The 17,793-nt window shown below is 35.1% G+C and overlaps 2 protein-coding genes across 3 annotated transcripts; both read left to right on the top strand.

The window, feature by feature from the left end:
- The first annotated feature begins 1,668 nt into the window (after positions 1 to 1,668).
- Positions 1,669 to 4,776, top strand: LOC113691948 (dolichol-phosphate mannose synthase subunit 3). The gene is made up of 4 exons (XM_027210276.2): positions 1,669 to 1,978; positions 3,744 to 3,850; positions 3,949 to 4,056; positions 4,348 to 4,776. Exons 2-4 carry the CDS (start codon positions 3,749 to 3,751, stop codon positions 4,405 to 4,407), a joined length of 270 nt encoding a protein of 89 aa, XP_027066077.1. The 5' UTR covers positions 1,669 to 1,978; positions 3,744 to 3,748; the 3' UTR covers positions 4,408 to 4,776.
- A 7,059-nt stretch (positions 4,777 to 11,835) lies between these two features.
- On the top strand, positions 11,836 to 16,285 carry LOC113691906 (uncharacterized). Of its 2 annotated transcripts, none has more exons than XM_027210234.2 (9): positions 11,836 to 11,971; positions 13,595 to 13,775; positions 13,861 to 13,910; positions 14,009 to 14,078; positions 14,154 to 14,259; positions 14,646 to 14,712; positions 14,885 to 14,960; positions 15,498 to 15,796; positions 15,963 to 16,285. In XM_027210234.2, the coding sequence occupies exons 2-9, from the start codon at positions 13,619 to 13,621 to the stop codon at positions 16,044 to 16,046; spliced, it is 909 nt and encodes a 302-aa protein (XP_027066035.1). In that variant the 5' UTR covers positions 11,836 to 11,971; positions 13,595 to 13,618; the 3' UTR covers positions 16,047 to 16,285. The 2 variants fall into 2 exon arrangements, with proteins under 2 accessions (XP_027066035.1, XP_027066036.1); XM_027210235.2 differs by having other exon boundaries at positions 13,577 to 13,775.
- The last annotated feature ends 1,508 nt before the right edge of the window (positions 16,286 to 17,793 follow it).

Raw genomic sequence — 17,793 nt, 5'->3', positions numbered from 1 at the left:
CTCTATGCTAATTTCCGAGCATTTATTCTATTGGAGCTACTTTGAAATGGTTTATTCAAGTATTTTTGCCTTTTCCATTTATTGGCCATTTGGGACTCTTTTAGAAATCTCGAAGACAGAGAATGGAGTTGACCACGCAAAGATTGGCCACCTCTCCCCGGTAGATTAAGATAGGATAAGTTATACAATTGTTATCGTTGCCAAAAAAAAAAAAACTTAATGCCTCAAAACATGAAATAAAACTATGAAAATTAAACAATCCCACTTCTTCTAATACTCAGAACATGCTTATAAAATTCCTAATACCTTGAAATTAAAGGCGCCTTTTTGGCTGCCCACAAATGCATAAATTTCATCTTATGATGTTTTCTTGAGAATAAAATGAAAAACTAGAAAGGAAAGAGAAAAATCCAAAATTACAAGAATTGAAAGGCTAAAAAAATTGTATTTTATAAAAGTTATTTGAATATTTTTTTTAATCATTTAAGAAGAAGATAGATATCTGCAATTCCTCTTTTTTAATTTCAATCATTAAGGTAAAAATTTTTGTGGGAAAGAGGAAAAATTAAATAAAGAAGAAAGAGAAAAAGAAATAAAAGAAAGGAAAACAAGGTAAATAAAAAGTCAAAATAATGCAAGGACAATTTTGTACTATAGGGGATTAAGTGAGCAAAATTAAAGGTTAGGGGGTAAACTGAAAATTTGGGTATACCTTAAGGGGATTAAATGTGATTAACCCTAATTAATAAGGAGAGGTATAATACTAAATATCAAACAATAAACATATTTAGTAATTAGAATTTGGATATTGGTAATTTGGTATATCATTCATGTTTGAACTATTGATATATGAATGCGTAACTTGTAACTTGCAAGTATTAGTGCACTCTAAAATTATATTACATATTTAACATAAAAATTCATATTCTTTATTCACTAATCTTAAGGCTTTAAGCATAGACAAGATAACTAAGCAGTCTAAGTGAATGCATGTGAATTGCAAATCAATGTATTAGTGTATTGGTTTTCACTATTAAAAACAAATTAAGAAATTTGCATATTTTTCCAAAAAATCTATATAAGAAATAAGAATAGATGTAAGTATAATGTATTACATACTTTGTAATTTATAAGTAAGTAAGTGACATTGTGTATATAACTACACAATAACATAAGTAAGTAAATAAGTTGTATTTTGATTTGAAATAAATTATAAGTTTGTAACTTAGTAACTTATCACTAACTATTGTAAATTGTAAGTTTGTAACTAATATCATTTATCACTAATCGTAATTTGTAAGTTTATAACTAATATTACCTATTATTAATCATTATAAATTATAAATTTGTAAATTATTACTAATTATTGTACAGTCTAAGGTGTTTTTTAGTTTAAATTAATCACTTTTTATTTATTCCTTAAATCATTGATTAAGGATTCAAGATATAACTAGGTATAAGTGATCAAATGAATACCAATTAAACCACAAAATGATTAGAACATGAGTAATGTATTAAATTATGAATAAATTTGGGGATCAAATCAGTAATAATTTTTAAAACATTGAGGAACATAATGAATGTATAATAATTTAGAGCCCCAATTTGCAAATTAAAAACTACACAATCACTGCCTTCCGGTGAATTTGGATCGGACACTCGCAAATTAACTCTCATTCCCAATTCCCAATTCCCAATTCCCAAATCCCAAATCAATCTGAGAAACAAAATCAGTCTCTTCTTCTTCTCCTCTCTGGGACTCTGCCTTCACAGCTTCACTCCCAAATCAGTCTCTTCTCCGCCGCACTCTACGTCTCCACCTCAGTCCTCATTCGACTCCAGTCCTCAATTCACCAGTTCACCTTAACCATTAGCTGACCTCAATTACCGCATCCGTACGCCGTGCTGGTTCATCGCTGCCAAAGCCAAGTGCCAATCGCTGCTCATCTCTGGTTCATTGCCGTGCTGGCTCACGTAGGTAAGTTCGGTAATTTTTAGCCTTTTAATGTACTTTTGGTTTTCTTTTCTGGAGAAGAAAATTTCTGGGAATTGTGTAATTGAACTCGTATGCATGATTGAGTGGCTTTTGGGATGAAAATGGGCTTTTGAATGTCGCTTTCGGGTAAATTTCTGGTTGTGAATGGAGCATTCTCTTGTAACTTGCGAAAGCTAACAATTTTAGTGCCTTGAGTGGTATGCCTTTCGGAGTTGATGGATGGAAGGAGGCATTATGTTGACGTTCCTATCTCGAGAGCATTAGTAGCACTGAGCATTAGGAGAGTGAGATCTCTTAGAGATCCCTCAACCAATTCACTGAGCAAGTTTTCTCCTTTAGTGGAGAATCTGAACTGGGAAAGGAATTCAAACAATGCAATTACTTTGGGTTTTGGAAATAAGCCAAAAGAATTTGTCAATGTTGAAACAGGCATGTTTGATTTTGAAGACCGGAGGCTAGATGATGAAAGGGATTGCCATGGAAATGGTCAACAGGTCTACTACTCGAGAAAATCTAATGCCGAGTTAGTCTCACATGAAGATTTTTGATTTTAATGAATTCAGTTAACCCGAATTCATTACCAATTCGAATTTGAAAGCGGTTTAGATTTCTGTAAATTCAATAACCGAATTTATCGAATTCATATACCCGAATGACCGAATATGCACCGATTGCTCACCCCTAGTGGTAGGGGAAATTAGCAACTTAGTAAAAATGTGAAACAATATCTATGTGCTAGAGCTTACATTTGGATTAGTTTGGCTGGCTATGTTTAACAAGAGCTGATGGACAACCTAAACTGCTGATCGTGTTTGGGACTCTACCTAGCCCTTGATTTTGAGGCTTTTCCTCAATTGCATTGGTAAAGAGGATTATTTTTGTTGTATATCCTTCCACAAGCACTTCATTTCATTAGTAATTAGCTATTATCAGAATTTTGTTTGAGAAGTTATTTTGGTGATGAGAAGTTGGCAAATTTACTCTTCATGTAAGTATGTTGGTTATGCTTCCATTGTGATATCTTGCTCAACTTTGGCATCATCAATATCTGATTATATTATTTACTCAATGCTGTTCTTCCAGAATGATACTGGACTCACAGAAGAAGTTTTGAGTTTCAAATTTTTTATTCATTTTGTGTTTCATGTTTTTCCATTACTACTGACCAGGAAATGGTGATATTTTATTCTTATTTCATGACAGAAGTTTCTCCTCCGCCATCTTTTAATTGTTTGTGATTTAATTGTAATTAAGGAGATAGACAAATTCTTCTTGTAGTTTCTATGACGTTTTTGTCTTTTTGGCATGTAATTATACGATAAATACTGTAATATGTATGTGTTATAATATGGATGTATTACAAATGGAACTGTGAAGAAAAGGCTATTTGTGTTTTCTAGACAACCCTTGTTAACTTCATACCTAAAGCAACTTACATGTTATCTTTTGAACTTTTTTATCTTTAGATTACAGATAATAAGTATGTCCTGCACTGGTGTGTATGCATCCCATTTTCCTGGTCATTAAAATTTTTTGTTTTGAGTTGTACAGCAAAATCTTAATTGTATCAAGAATGGTTGCCGTTGAAATGATGGCAGTGCAGCTCCTTACAAATGTTTTTTTAAGAGTCAAAAGTGCATAAGATCTTAGCAATGAAGTGGAGTTCTAGCTAGCTATATGCAGCAGATACTTGTTTAGAATTTTCGTAATTGAAGTATCACTAAGGTGAAGAATCTTTCTCTGACAGTTAAAATGAAGCATATTCTGAAGATTCTGGCATTGCTAGTGGCTATTTCTGCCTGCTGGATTGGCCTTTTACAAGTGTCAGTAATTCCAGAGAGCTATACGTGGTTGGTGAGCTTCTTCTTCTTATCTTGGTTATTTCTTCACATATCTTCATTCTCTTTCTCATATTATGGGATTTAGTTGACAAATTGTCTTTGGTGCCCAAGTTGCCGCTCTATTTCATTGTCTCTCTAGGGTGCTATGGCATCTTAATGGTTGGAGTTGGCCTGATGCAATTTCCAACTTGTCCTCAAGAGGCACTTCTCTTACATCAGGTACTTTTGCATTATTTATGTTCACTTGACAAGTTGCGGATCATGTGCTCTTGTGTGGATTATAATTGGCAACTGGTGGAAATCGCCAGCTTATCCCCCCAACATGCCACTTTCCATTCAGGAAACCTAAATGAGGAATAAAATATTGCACATCTGCTCTTTTTTTTTGGCTGAAGAAGCTTGGTTCCGGGGGCTGCAAAACAAGCAAATTTAGAGTCAGATGTGTAAATCAATGAAATTGTCTTTTCTTTTTCTTTTCGGATTTATGATATACAGTTTTTCCTCGTGTAGGATATCCTTGAAGCCAAGGACTTCCTGAAGAACAAAGGGGTAGATGTTGGTTCCAATTGATTATCATGCTGGAGTTTTAATATCAGATAAATATGAGAAGTTTTAACTCAAAGGAGTAAGCAGGCATATCAATTGAAGAAAGGAGCAGAGATTTTTGAGTTTCGCTGAATCAAGTTCTAATATTTGACTTGTCCTAAATGCATTGGTCCATGATAGATTTTGGCAGCGCATTATTTGGTTGAGCTTTTTGTATGATCCGCCTGGTCATTTTCAGATGCCCATATGGATCATTTGGCTCCCCTGCCCCTTACTTGAAGCTTTTCTTGCTACTTCTCTATGTTAGACATTTTTTTTTTAAGGTAACAAAATGATTTTTGCTCTGTATTGTATACTAATTTGAGTTGATCATGAACTATCCTTTTCATAAAATGCTTACTCCTTGCCGATGTTTTGTTTGGCAGAGTACTGTGTATTATGATTGCCAATAACAGAAATAATTGACTCAAAATTTTCATACTTATCAAGCCATTGCCAGAGCTAATTGTATGGTACTTCATCTGCTAATAATTGAAAAGCATATAGCTCATAGTTTCATCAAAATTCAATAGGAAATTGTGCATGTCCTTATGACTTAGGTTGACCTGTAAATTGTTAACACAAAATATGATTGTTTGTCATGATGGTTCACTTTTAAACTGATAATTTGGTTCAAGTTCTAAGCTACAAATATAATCACATTACACAACAAAATAGAATTCATGCATATGTGTGCGCATAAATATTATTAGTATATCTGTTGAACTTCAAAAGAAGAGTATTTCTACTTCATATGCGCTTATATGTATATTAATCAATCTTTAAAAGAACTATTCTATTTCTCTAATATTGAAGTTGGTCAAATTTTATACCCCTGAAGCATTACATCAATGAAACCAAAACATTCTTTGGAATCACATATTCTAAAAAATCTTATTGTAAAATTCATTTTATCATAATTGTCATCAACTAATTCCCTAGCTTGATTTATTAAATTTTTCCCAAAAGACAATAATGTATTACAACAAGAAGTATGTTCTTTCAAATACAACTATTCTTTTTTTGTGGTAAATTCTTGGTTGGATCCAGTCTTCCACCTAGATATAGACCAAGTGGAATTAAACAGCCATGCTGCTCCTAAATTTATTTCATGTTTATTGGAGTAATTTTTATTTGTTTATTTTGGGTTTGGAGATCTTTATAGGGTGAGATGGGAGCTTTGGACTTTGGATAAAAATAGCAGCAAGAAAAAACATGGTTGTGAAACATTTTATTGACATTTGGATTTATTCGAAAAAGAAGGGGGGAAAAAAGGGGATAATTTCAGAAACCTCCATGAGATTTGTAATTATTTCACTAGCCTCCCCTGAGGTTAAGATTTTGGTAACAAAATTAGTCCAAGTCATAAAAAAAAAGTAACATTAAAATACTACTTTAAGAAGAGAGATAAAATTTTTATTCCATAAATACATCTTATGAATGTATATAAGTTGTATTAATAAAAAATAAAAATAATTAACACACATATTTCACTATTCAAAAAGTTCACATTCAATACATTAGACAGCACAAATAAGTAGCAAAATTACACTAATGATCAAAAGATTCAGCAAAACAGACCAGTCATATCTTTTAATATGAGGTTTACTATAATTTTTGTGATTTTGAAAAGAATTTTTTTTTAAATTTTACTTTTCTTTTCGCTCTTTTCTCCTTTAATCCCACGAAATTAGTTCACAACTTTAAGAGTTTAAAAGAAAATTTCCTCATGAAAAAAAACCTTCTTATCCCTTGTATTTGTTTTTAGGGATAATTTCAGAAACCTCAGGGAGTTTAAAAGAAAATTTCCTCATGAAAAAAAACCTTCTTATCCCTTGTATTTGTTTTTAGGGATAATTTCAGAAACCTCCCCTGAGGTTTCTGATAATTTCACTGACCTCCCCTGAGGTTTCCACAATTACACTAACCTCCCTTGAGGTTTCTGATTTTGTAACAAAATCAGCCCATGACCACAAAAGTAAACATAAAAAAGTGTTTTCAGGAAAGAGAGGAAATTTTGTTCCCATAAATGCCCTTAAGGTAGGTGTACAAGTTATATTAGTGAATTAATGAAAACTAATAAAAATCAGAAATAAATAAGAAAAAGTGAGGGGATGTTAGTGAAATAAGAAAAATGAGTGGCATTAACACCAGAAATCTGATCCAGATTCTCTTGCTACCATTTGACATAGTCTGTGCGGCTGAATTTGGTGAATTTTGAATGGCCTGCTAATGATAATCTTTTGGCGACCAGGAAACTTGAACCTGGCATTGCTCAAAGCTGAGATGAGCATGGTGGCTGTTAGCATCCTTGCAGCATGCAAAGAGAGTCCCTGACCAATAGCAACACGAGCACATGTTCCTTATGGCTTCCCAAAAGCACCTCTCATACCATATTGAAGCCTATCAGCTCCAGCAAATTGAAAACATCTTGTTAATATGCAGGACATGGAAAGGATGAACTCTAACCCTCAAATAGAATGCGTCCTTCCCAGCATACTTAGTCACGTACTTGTTGCAAGCAATACAAACAGCCTCAAGTGCTTCATAGGAGACATTCTCCTGTTCCCAACTAACCAAGTGGACATAGAATGGGAACTCATCAACTCCCTTCTTCTTCATGCCAACATCATAGATCTTGATCTTTGGATCTGGAACACCACGGCAGTAACTTGACTTTGGATAGGATTTGTTTTTTATTTTCAACATATTCTGAACCAGCATTAAGAAGTGCAGAAACTAAGAAGTGAATTGAACAAGTTCATGAGCAGTGCAGAAACTAAGTTATTTGTCACAGGCTGAAGTTGCAACATTCAGATCCATTAAATGAAATAAGAACTAAAACATTCATTTATAAAACCTTAACAGTAATAAGGTGCAAACCAAAACTGCAATCCAAGAGTAATATCATTACAAATTTCATAACCATACATTAAATAAATAAAAATGCAATCCAATACTATCCAAAACACCATCTGCCTTAAAGCAATTCAGGCAGAGGGTGAGGATTGCAAAACCATTGTTTAGTTATAGTTATAGTTTCACAAAACACCGTATACAAAAGCATGAGTAAGCAGTATATTAATGAACTATACTTCACAAAGCACCACTAAGCACAAAAGAAGAGAAATGTAAGAATAACAGTAGCAATTAGAAATGCAGGCTAAAACTACTGCTGGTGCTAATATTGGCAGAGTTCAGAGTTGCAGCTGCATTCATGCTAACAAATGTAGTAGCTTGAGCATCACTAGGGGCTTGAACAGGAGTTGTTGACAGATGATTAGTTGGTTGAGCAAATTCTGGTGCAACTCTTCTGCGAGAACCTGTTGCAGCATTTGTCGAAGTAGCATTTGAAGGCCTTCCTCTTTGCAGTTGTTCAAAATAGAAGAGTTTGTGCCTTATTGAATACATATGTAGTAGCACTAGATTGGATTTCATAATAAAAGAGCCCGTACCTTTCTTTTAGAGGCAATTGTACCTGTTTGTACATTAATTTGAACATTTATGGCAGCATTTCCAGTAGAAGGATTTGAATTGCTACCTATACTTGAATACACAACAGGCACATTCCCATGTGCATGATCCTGTCATAATAAATTTACATGTTAATGTAATATGATTAGGTAACACTAAGGACATGACCTGCATAATTGAAACATGATTTATACCCAGAGAACAGATCCTTGCAGTCCTAAATTTGCAATTCCTCTGCCTGGTTTCCCTCTTCTAGTTGGCATCTGTCATGAAGTAAACAACATAAGCAGTTGATGAGTCAAGCAAGAACATTTAATTTGTACAAATATGTGTATGATGATACCTGTTGAGCATGAGTATTAGCCGGATTCTTTCTTTGCACAGGAGCTTTTGACATGTTCTCATGTTGTGACCAAACTGACCACAATTTCCACACTTTAAAGTACTAGACCTTTTTGGTTCAGATGAAGGTCCTTCATCAGGTTCTCTTCTTCTGTTAACTTTTGGTCTACCAGGAGCTCTTCTCAAAGGAGGGGGCAATACAACCTTAGGGGTAACTTCATGCATAGGAGGCCACATCTTTTCATGAGGTATAGGATGAATCATAGAAGCATATGCCTTCAGGTAAATGTCTTTGGAGAACCAATGATCACAGTAATCTTCCAACTTTTCCCTTTTGTAGATGATGCCAAGTGCAGCATGTTTGCAAGAAAGTCCAACTAATTGGAAGGCACCACAGTCACAGGTCCTCTGGTTTAAATTGACTATGAACGATCTGTCCATATCACCAACCTCAAATGTATTATCATTTGCCAAAGTCAGGGTACAATGCCTTGATGCTTGAGCAATTTTTTTGAGCTTTTCAGCAAATTTTGGGGTGATTCTGTTAGTTAATGTGCATCCCTTTTGGTATCTCTTATGCATTTTCTTCATGAACTTCCTTCTCAAACCTTCAACAAGGGTAAGTATGGGTTTGCCTCTGAGATCACCAACCCATGAATTAAACGATTCAGTGAAATTATTTGTGACATGGTCACATTTAATTTCTTTTAGAAATGCATATCTCCACCAGGCTTTCTTGGGAATTTTGTCCAAATATTTCCAAGCCTTTATGTTGATGTCTTTAATGGTTGACATTGCTTCATTGTGGCTTTTGTGATCAAAACTCTTTGCTGTCTTCCAAAAGAAACTATTAAGCAACATGCCTGGAAATTACTGCTTGAAGTTGCTGCAAATGTGCCTGCAACAATATCTGCCACTAGCATTTGGAAATATCTCCTCATAAGCAAGGTTGAGCCCCTAAAACAGCATAATTCATGAGTCAAAAAAGCTATTTCAGATCCTTTAACAAGTCCAAGCAAAGAGTAGATTGTTCTGAGCAGTACCTTTTGCCTATCACTCATAAAGGTTAAAAGTAAGTGGCTGTTGAATGGTCCAAAAAACTCCTCAAAAAAGTGAAAGAACCAGCTCCATGTTACCTTGTTTTCACATTCGGCTACAGCAAATGCAATTGAAAATATACTATCATTGCCATCTAAGGCCACTGCTGTGAGCAAAACACCACCAAAGGGACCCTTCAAGTGACAGCCATCAAAGCCAATGAATGGCCTGCAACCTTCAAGAAAACCAGTTTTCTGTGCTCTAAAACTAACAAATATTCTTAAAAATCTGGGCTCTACAAGAAGATTTGGCCTATCATAATGTATTTTGCAAATGCTTTGTGGATTATATTGTCTTAGAAGTACAGCATACTTTGGTAATTTGCTATAAGAATCAATGAAATTTCCTTGAATCTCCTCTTCTGCTTTCTTTTTTGCTCTAAAAAGCTGCATGTAACTCGGTTTAAGACCATACTTTGTTATCATCTCTGCTTCTATGCCCTGGCTAGATATGTTAGGATGAGCTCTCATCAAAGGCACCAACTTCTTTGCAATCCAATCTGATGTGGCTTCTACATTACTTTTATCCATCACACAAGTATGTTCAGGTTGGTAAGATTTAATCATAAAGGTGACAGAATCGGCCACCGGACTCGCATGAATTCTCCATTTGCAGCCATCTATACCACAAATAGCTGTCACTCTAGTTTTCTCATTCTTCAGTCTTACTATTGGAAATCCCTTTTGAATGGGAATGACATAATCCTTCAAAACTGCTCTAAAGGAGTCCACATTGGTGAATAATTGGCCCTTCTCAAACTCAATGTCCTCTCTTGGGTTGTACACCCACATTTTTGATCTCATCACTTCTCTCATAGGATCAAGTTCCTGATCAGATCCGGAATCAGGAACCACATCACAATCCTCATTTTCTTTAAAATCAGAAAAATTAGTGTCACTGAAGTCACTACTCTCCACTGAAACTCTATCATCATCTATATCACCTTCATTATCACTATCAAGCATATGTTCCCATGACTCGCCAGAGCTAGAGTCCTCAAATTCATCATCAGAATTTTCAAGGTCAACAACCACCCTTTCATAAGTTTGTTCAATGCCTAAATTCTCTTGGGTGTTCTGAACATTGTTATGGTTTAAAGGTCCATCCGGCTTACTTGGAATAATTTCCATATCATACACATGCAAATTGATTACAATTCCAGATTGATGCATTTTAAACATCTCAACTACTGCATTGTCATCATTAGCATCACGCATTTCACATGTTCCAGGAATTTCATGCCTCATATGTATCATCATATTCGCATTTCCAGGCATTTCACTCAATGCTTTTTCAGCGACATCATATAGCAAGTTAATGTACAAGTAGCCATTAGGATCAACATTCGGAATCTTCAGTTTCCTTCCCTTGTAATGCACAACTATGTCATAAGCACCATTATTCACCATCCTACATTATTAATATTAATAGATCAGCACTAACAACCATTAACATGATTCTGTGATGATGAAACACTTTTACTCAATAAATGAAGAACAGGGCACAACTCAAAGATCTAAAACTATATTTGGCAGAATAGACAATTTATCTAACTTATTGCAGATTATCAAGCATTTAACAACCATGGTCAACATAACAGATGATGAACGTAACAGGTCACTACATGTACCAGTGATCACAACTTGTCTAACTACATCATCTATTCAGCTTATCAAGCATTGAACAACTATGATCAACATAACAAATGATGATTTTTGTCATGCTTTTGACTTTAACATCTAACTAAGTTCATGGTTTTGACATACTCCCTCTTTTCTCTTTCAAATTTACATGATGAACTCTGAAAATTTATATGTTCTAGAAGTAACAGGTCACATTCGATCATATTACATTAACAGATAACAGAGCTTGCATACCTTTTTTGTTGTTATTTTTGTGATTTACAGCATTCAAAATATCAGAATTTGCCTTCCATACTCCCTCCTTTCTACTTCAAAATCATGAAATTAGAGTACTATCATCACTGCCTCACCAGTTGAACGAAAATTGCAGGTTTGTTCAGCTTCTATCTTCACTGCATTTCTTCTTATTTTTCTTTCTTCTGCCCGATGCCTTCTTCACAATATGTAAAAACTGATTTGTTGTCTTGTCCCTAATGTCAATCAGCAAAATGGCGCCATATTGGTGAACGAAATTGGCGCCAGTTGCTTATGCATTTTTTATTAGCAAGATTCCAACTGTTAAGTTGGTTAATGAAATTGAAAGTTCTAATTTGACCCTAATGACTTATTTATCATATTTTAGTCCTATAATAACACAAAATGTCTTGGGTATAATAGTAATTTCGCATTATATGATGTCAGCAATTGGGTCCCAAGTTCTGCCAGGGGAGGTCAGTGTAATTGTGGAAACCTCAGGGGAGGTCAGTGACATTGTCAGAAGCCTCAGGGGAGGTTTCTGAAATTATCCCTTGTTTTTATTCTACCAAAGCCCCTCGTGCTTATTTTATTTACTGTTATTATTAGTATTTATTTTGCAAGGTCCGGTGGCGACTCTAAGCATTTATCTGTTCAGTTCAGTCCTAATATGTGACTGTGGACCCTTCCTCCTCCCTCCTCCAGTTGCCACCGCTGAGCAGTGCAGTCCAGTGCAGCGTCTAACATCTCAATAAAAGGTAACCCCCTCTCTCCCCCCCCCCCCCCTCTCTCTCTCTCTCTCTCTCTCTGTATTTTCAGGATAACATTGGTCTTGTTTTACAAGACTTTGCTTCTTGAAAGGAAGAAGAAGGAGGGAAAAGAAACAATTGAAAGAAGAAGGAGAAACCCCCCCCTGATAAATTCAATCTTTCTAAGCAAAGATGCTTTTTCTGGATGTTAACTAGTTGTTATTAAGTCTTCTGTTTAATTTTAACAGAAATAAGGTGAATGGTTGTTATCTTTCTGCCACTGTCCCTTTCGAGAGCTTGAATTTCTAAACTTTACCACCATCTTGATTGAATGTATGTTGATTTTCTCTACGTAATCATGTAGCTACTTTTTTTTCCCACTTGTTAATTTGTGTTTGTATTTTTTTCCCCAGAGGAGGCTTGTTTTTTCTTGTTCCCTTTTTTTTTTTTTTTTTTTTTTTTTTTTTTTTTTTTAAATTTGGGTTTTGGGAAGTTTCTGGTGGTGGGGAGAGGGGGTGCGGTTGGTTGTTTTCTGTGGTTGTGGTTAACCTGAGAACATTCATTTCCATGTTAATTTGATCCTCTATCTGCATTTTCTCTATGTTACCTTATCAGATTGTGCTTAGCTAAAATATTCACGTTTTATTTCATTCATTCATTTGCATTAGCACATGTCTTTTTGACAATTGTGCTAATCATTACCAAAGTATGAATCTTTTTAGGGATGGTAAGTTGTTAAAGTATGTTTGCCTGAATTTGCGTTATTAGGTAATTATTTACTTTGTTCTGATGTGATCACGTGGATCTTAAGTCCATTTGTATCAGAGCACAATCATTTTTAATTTGTTAAGATCCAGCTCAAATGATACCCCAAGAAGTAATTGAATTCATGCACTCACTAGCCATTTCAAGAATTCTACAACCATGATAGGTAGAACAGAAATGTCATATGGTGATGATGAATGATTGTTATGTTGTTCTGACATGGCATGTTAAACTTAAGAGTTTTCTGTAAGACTTAGACATTGAAGGCATTGTTTTCCAATAATCACCTGTCCTAATTTGGTTAACTTTTTTCCCTCCTGCACTGTCCATCTTGTTGAAATTAAACTTTAGGCTTTGGTATTCACAAATATTATCCATTATCAGACATGAGGCTGGAGATTTAAGAAATTTCGGCATGCTAGCTAGTCACATCATTAGAATAGTGCTAGACATGTGGAAGGCAGTGGTGGGAGTGCAATAATATCTGAACATGTTTTCTTCACTATTATTTTCTTTCTTAAGATCTGTCCAAATGCGTGATCTTTTGCTGGTTTAGAAAAATTAATTGCTTTTGACATGAGAAGATTGGTTCTTATTGAACAAGATTCTATAAGATTGTTCAATGAACTGTTGTTTTATTAATCTTTGCCTTAGAACCAGATAAATCTACTAAGTTTCATAACGGATTATGATTTTATTTCCGGCACTCAACAGCTGATAATTTGTCACCTTTGAAATCCTTTATGTTTTCTATTTCCTATTTGGAGAATGTTGGTGTTAGTGCATTTTTCACTTACAGATAGATGGGAAAAAGTAGGGTCTTTTCATATAAGTTAACAGCTTCCTAAGGGCTGAGGCTCTCTGCAGGCGACCAGACGCGTTAGAAAGAGCATGGCTGCTGCCAGTGGCTCTGATTTATCTTCAGAAATGGAGGTGGATGCTTTTAGACGTCTTTTCCCTCTGAGTTTTCATGAGCGCCATCTGCTTAAATCTATTAGACCTGATGGCAGGACCCTTGGAAAAGCTAGAGACACAATCATATCCGTTGGTCAGTCCAGGTTTTATTTGCGTAAAGCTTTCTAAGATTTGCAGATATTACTATTGTCAGCTAATTGCAATTGGTTTTGTTGTAGGAGCTGTTACATCGGCAAATGGATCTGCACTAACAAAGATAGGCTGTACGGTAAGTTCTTATGCCACAGTGCTAACATGTTATTTTATTTTCTTACAGTTTAGGTTTTTGACGTAGAATCTAACACACATCACTTGTTTGATGCTTAGACCATGTTGGCTGCCATTAAATTGGAGGTTATGACACCTACAGTGGAGTCACCAGATGAGGGATGCATAGGTTCCTCTTATAGCCTCTTATCATCCTTAATTCTTTAATGGTTAATTGAATACTTAAACATGCAATTTTATACAGCTATAGATTTTCATATGCCCCCAATATGTTCTCCTATTGTTCGGCCTGGGAGGCCAGCAGAGGCCGCTCCAGTTGTGGCAAAGCAGTTATCTGGCACTATTTTGAGGCAAGTCATGGCAACAGCTTGATACCTGCAATCCACTCCTTTTCTAATTGATGAACTACTTCATCTTTTAACCTAGTTTTTACGTAGTATTGGACAATGATTTTGAATTGCCCGTGTAAAAATGCATTTTCTCTTGTAATCCATTAGAGATTGCAAGAGGTCCTACACACCGTAAATTGCAAGCTTAGGTATTTGTGGAAAAAGTCAAGCAATTAAGCTTGGTGATTAGTAGTTCAGTTCGTTGTTGAACATTTCTTTTGGTAACATTAGAAACTTTTGCATTTTCTACCTAATACAGAGTGCCAGACCTCTTACATCTTCATGCATTCTGTTTCTGGATATCTATTTTCTTGTCTTTGCTGATTGTTTGGTTGAATATTTTATAGTTCTGGCATGATTGATTTGAAAGAATTGTCTTTGGTCAGTGGGAAAGCTGCTTGGATGGCTTACCTGGTAATGAATTTTGAGCTGCAACTGTTACATAACCTTTGTTTTTAGTCCCTTTAATTACTCTTGTGTCGAACTCAACTTTGTTGTGATTTCCTTCATGAAGAAGTGTTTTCGCAGACTTGTGGTTTAAGCAAATATAACCACTTACTTATTTTACCAACTTATGATGACACAGGACATATATTGTTTGGATGCTGATGGTTCCCTTTTTGATGCTGCATTGCTTTCTGCAGTTGCTGCCTTTTCACATTGTAAGTTTATCTCTTTTTTTTTTTTCTGTCTTTCATGATTGTCAACTTCAATTTGTGGTTTGGTTGCGTGAGGAATTTAGTTTAATTATGATAGGCACTGCCATATGTGTAGGTTTTAATCCTTCTAATTCCTTTGTTCCTTGAAATATAGCCAGCTTGCCTGGACTATGTGTTGGCCAGATTTTATACATTTTATTGCCAAGTCCTGGTTCTCCTAGATATTTTTTGTTTGCTCACCTAGAACAGGGTCCTTAAATATAGTAGCCTTGGGATGAAGGTTTTCACCCGCTGTCTCCTGCAATTGTTTTGCTCTTACCTACTCTTCATCTTCACACCTTCTGATATGCACAAAAGTGGTTTTTTATAGAGCTGGTGTTCACTAAAAGACGAGATTATTCATCTCTGTAATTAGTTTGGATGGCAAAACTGAGGCTCCTGGTGTTCCATCATAATTCTTGCATCATAGAAGATTGTGCTATGTAATTCTTGAGGTTCACATACTACCTTGCTTGTTTACATGAATCCCGTTGCTTGCAGTGCAAATTCCTGTAGTTTCTCTGAATGATGAGGGAAGAATTGTGCTTATTTCTGAGGATAATGGGGGAGGGAAGTTGGAGAAGGAGCCAGTCAATAAAGAAAAAAGGAAGCTCAAGTTGGCTACAATACCATTGTCCTTAACTTGCATACTTCACAAGAATTACATCCTGGCAGATCCTACAGCAGAGGAAGAATCCATAATGGAGACACTTGTGACTGTGGTATTGGATTCCTCCAGTCAATTGGTTTCTCTTTACAAACCAGGTGGACCAGTTCTTGCCCAAACGTCAGCTATTCAGGTTAGGCTACATCACCTTGAAACGGGAAACAAGATTCCATAATGTTTCTGTAGCATGGAAAAATGTTTAGCTTTCTACTCATTAATTATGGCTATCCCTCCCTACCTGCATATTCATCCTCTTTCCTTATACCATGAGAAACTGCTGACGAAGTTCAAAACTGCAGGATTGCGTTGCATTAACAAGACAGAGACTGAAGGAACTTCAAAAGATCTTAAATGAAGCAATTTCTGATATGGAGGTGGACTAAAAGCAGGAGTAACTTGTGAATCCATCGGTATCTAGGTTTTAATGGTATTCGTTTCTTCATACCCTTTAGCTTCCTTGGTTGAGAATGAAATGAGCAGCAAAATATCACAGAGGACTGTGTTTTAGCCAATCTTTTTGCAGGGATTATAGTTGGAAAGGAATTAGACAAATGGCAATTTCATGGTGAGCTTGTAAAGAATCCTTGTGACTAAAAAAATCGTATTTTGCATTATGGCACCATTGACTTCTATGGATACTAGTTATGGCCTGGATGGCTGGATCCTATACAAAGTAAGTATAAACCTCACTTTCCCTGGTGCCAAGTTGAATCGCATTATAACAGGATCTTTCTGTTCAGGAAACCGACCACAGGCTACCTGTTGTTATTTCTTTTTTCTTTTTTTTCCCCTTTTTTCCTCCTTTCAATTTTAATTCCCAGATTGTCAAATTCTGCAGTTTGGATGTTTGGATTCAAGAGTTTTTCAAAATACTATTAGTTTTTCAAATACTATTAAAATTTTTTAAAAATACTCTAAAAGATACTCTAAAAAGTAGTCTAATTTTTTTTAATGTTTAAAAAATATTTCAAAATATATTCTAAAAATTCTTTTACTCTTAAATATTCCAAAATATTTTCTAACAATATTTCAAAATATACTATAAAAATTCTACTGCAGTAAAATTTTTCAAAAATACTTCTAAAAACAGCTAATCCACGAGTGTAAATTTGGAATAGCTATATATTTTACATGTATAATAATCATAATAAAAATGATGATACATTCCAAGCTACAAAGGGGTTTTTTTTTTTCTGTTTGGGTTGCCTTTTTCAATCGGCAGGGCACGCAAGCCTTGGTAATAAAATAAAGTATAGAAATCTAATAGTATCTACTTTTCCTCCCCGTTAGTTTTGTTCAAGAATGCCCCATGAGCTTTTCCTGCCATTGACTCCATAGTCAAGGTTTTTTTTTTTTTTTTTTTTTTTAACATGATTATTAACCACTGAACCACATTTAGCATTTGAGAAAACTGCAGCTTTCTTTTGCTCTTACAGCATAGTAACAATTTTCTGATATTGTGCCAATGTGTGTGTGTGTGTGTGTGTGTTTTCTATTTACGTCTTGCAAGAAGGCATTTGCATTTTCTTCCCCCCAACCCGAAACCTGCCAAACAATTGAAGGATAATGCATTGGTGAAAGTTTGTGTAAACTTTTTGTCAAGAGACCGGCCTCCTTCAGTCAAATATTATCTTTTTCTTGATTGAAAGAAAAGAAATATATGGACATTATGTTTGTTTTACAGCTATATAAAAGTTTCTTTCATTTGTAATTTATTTTTTTTTTGAGTAACAAATCTAGAATACCAACTCTAGAATGTTAACTTTTTTTTTTTTTTTCAGACTTTTGAAGTTAGTTAATTAAACCTAATCCCAGATTTAACCCCAAAAGCCGGCAACTCTTGAGGCAAACCTGGGGACTTAACTACCCAACTCCCCAACCCGAAGAAACGATGTGGGACTATGGGCTAGAATGTTAACTAAAACACTCTAAATTTGCAAATGTAAAAGTTTCTCTTTCTAGAAATTTAAGTATCGCAAAATATTGGATCAACGTGACAAAAGTAAGGGTGGGGAGTGTTGAGTTGGGGAAACTACCCCCCAAAAGTTTGAAGAATTTAATTTGGACCGCTATTTTTTTTTTTTTGATAAATTGTACAAATATTAAGTTCCCCACCCTCACACCCCTTCT

This window comes from Coffea arabica, chromosome 6c (genome assembly GCF_036785885.1).
Source record: "Coffea arabica cultivar ET-39 chromosome 6c, Coffea Arabica ET-39 HiFi, whole genome shotgun sequence".
Taxonomy (NCBI): domain Eukaryota; kingdom Viridiplantae; phylum Streptophyta; class Magnoliopsida; order Gentianales; family Rubiaceae; genus Coffea; species Coffea arabica.
This window is presented reverse-complemented; position numbering and strand designations above follow the sequence as displayed.

What these genes read in the sequence shown, in the direction of transcription:
- LOC113691948 (XM_027210276.2), top strand. Translation starts at nt 3,749, where the DNA reads ATGAAGCATATTCTGAAGATTCTGGCATTGCTAGTGGCTATTTCTGCC. An exon ending in CAGAGAGCTATACGTGGTTG is followed by an intron (nt 3,851 to 3,948) that starts GTGAGCTTCTTC and finishes TTGGTGCCCAAG; the next exon opens with TTGCCGCTCTATTTCATTGT. An exon ending in AGGCACTTCTCTTACATCAG is followed by an intron (nt 4,057 to 4,347) that starts GTACTTTTGCAT and finishes TTCCTCGTGTAG; the next exon opens with GATATCCTTGAAGCCAAGGA.
- LOC113691906 (XM_027210234.2), top strand. Translation starts at nt 13,619, where the DNA reads ATGGCTGCTGCCAGTGGCTCTGATTTATCTTCAGAAATGGAGGTGGAT. An exon ending in TAACAAAGATAGGCTGTACG is followed by an intron (nt 13,911 to 14,008) that starts GTAAGTTCTTAT and finishes TTTGATGCTTAG; the next exon opens with ACCATGTTGGCTGCCATTAA. An exon ending in CCCAAACGTCAGCTATTCAG is followed by an intron (nt 15,797 to 15,962) that starts GTTAGGCTACAT and finishes TCAAAACTGCAG; the next exon opens with GATTGCGTTGCATTAACAAG.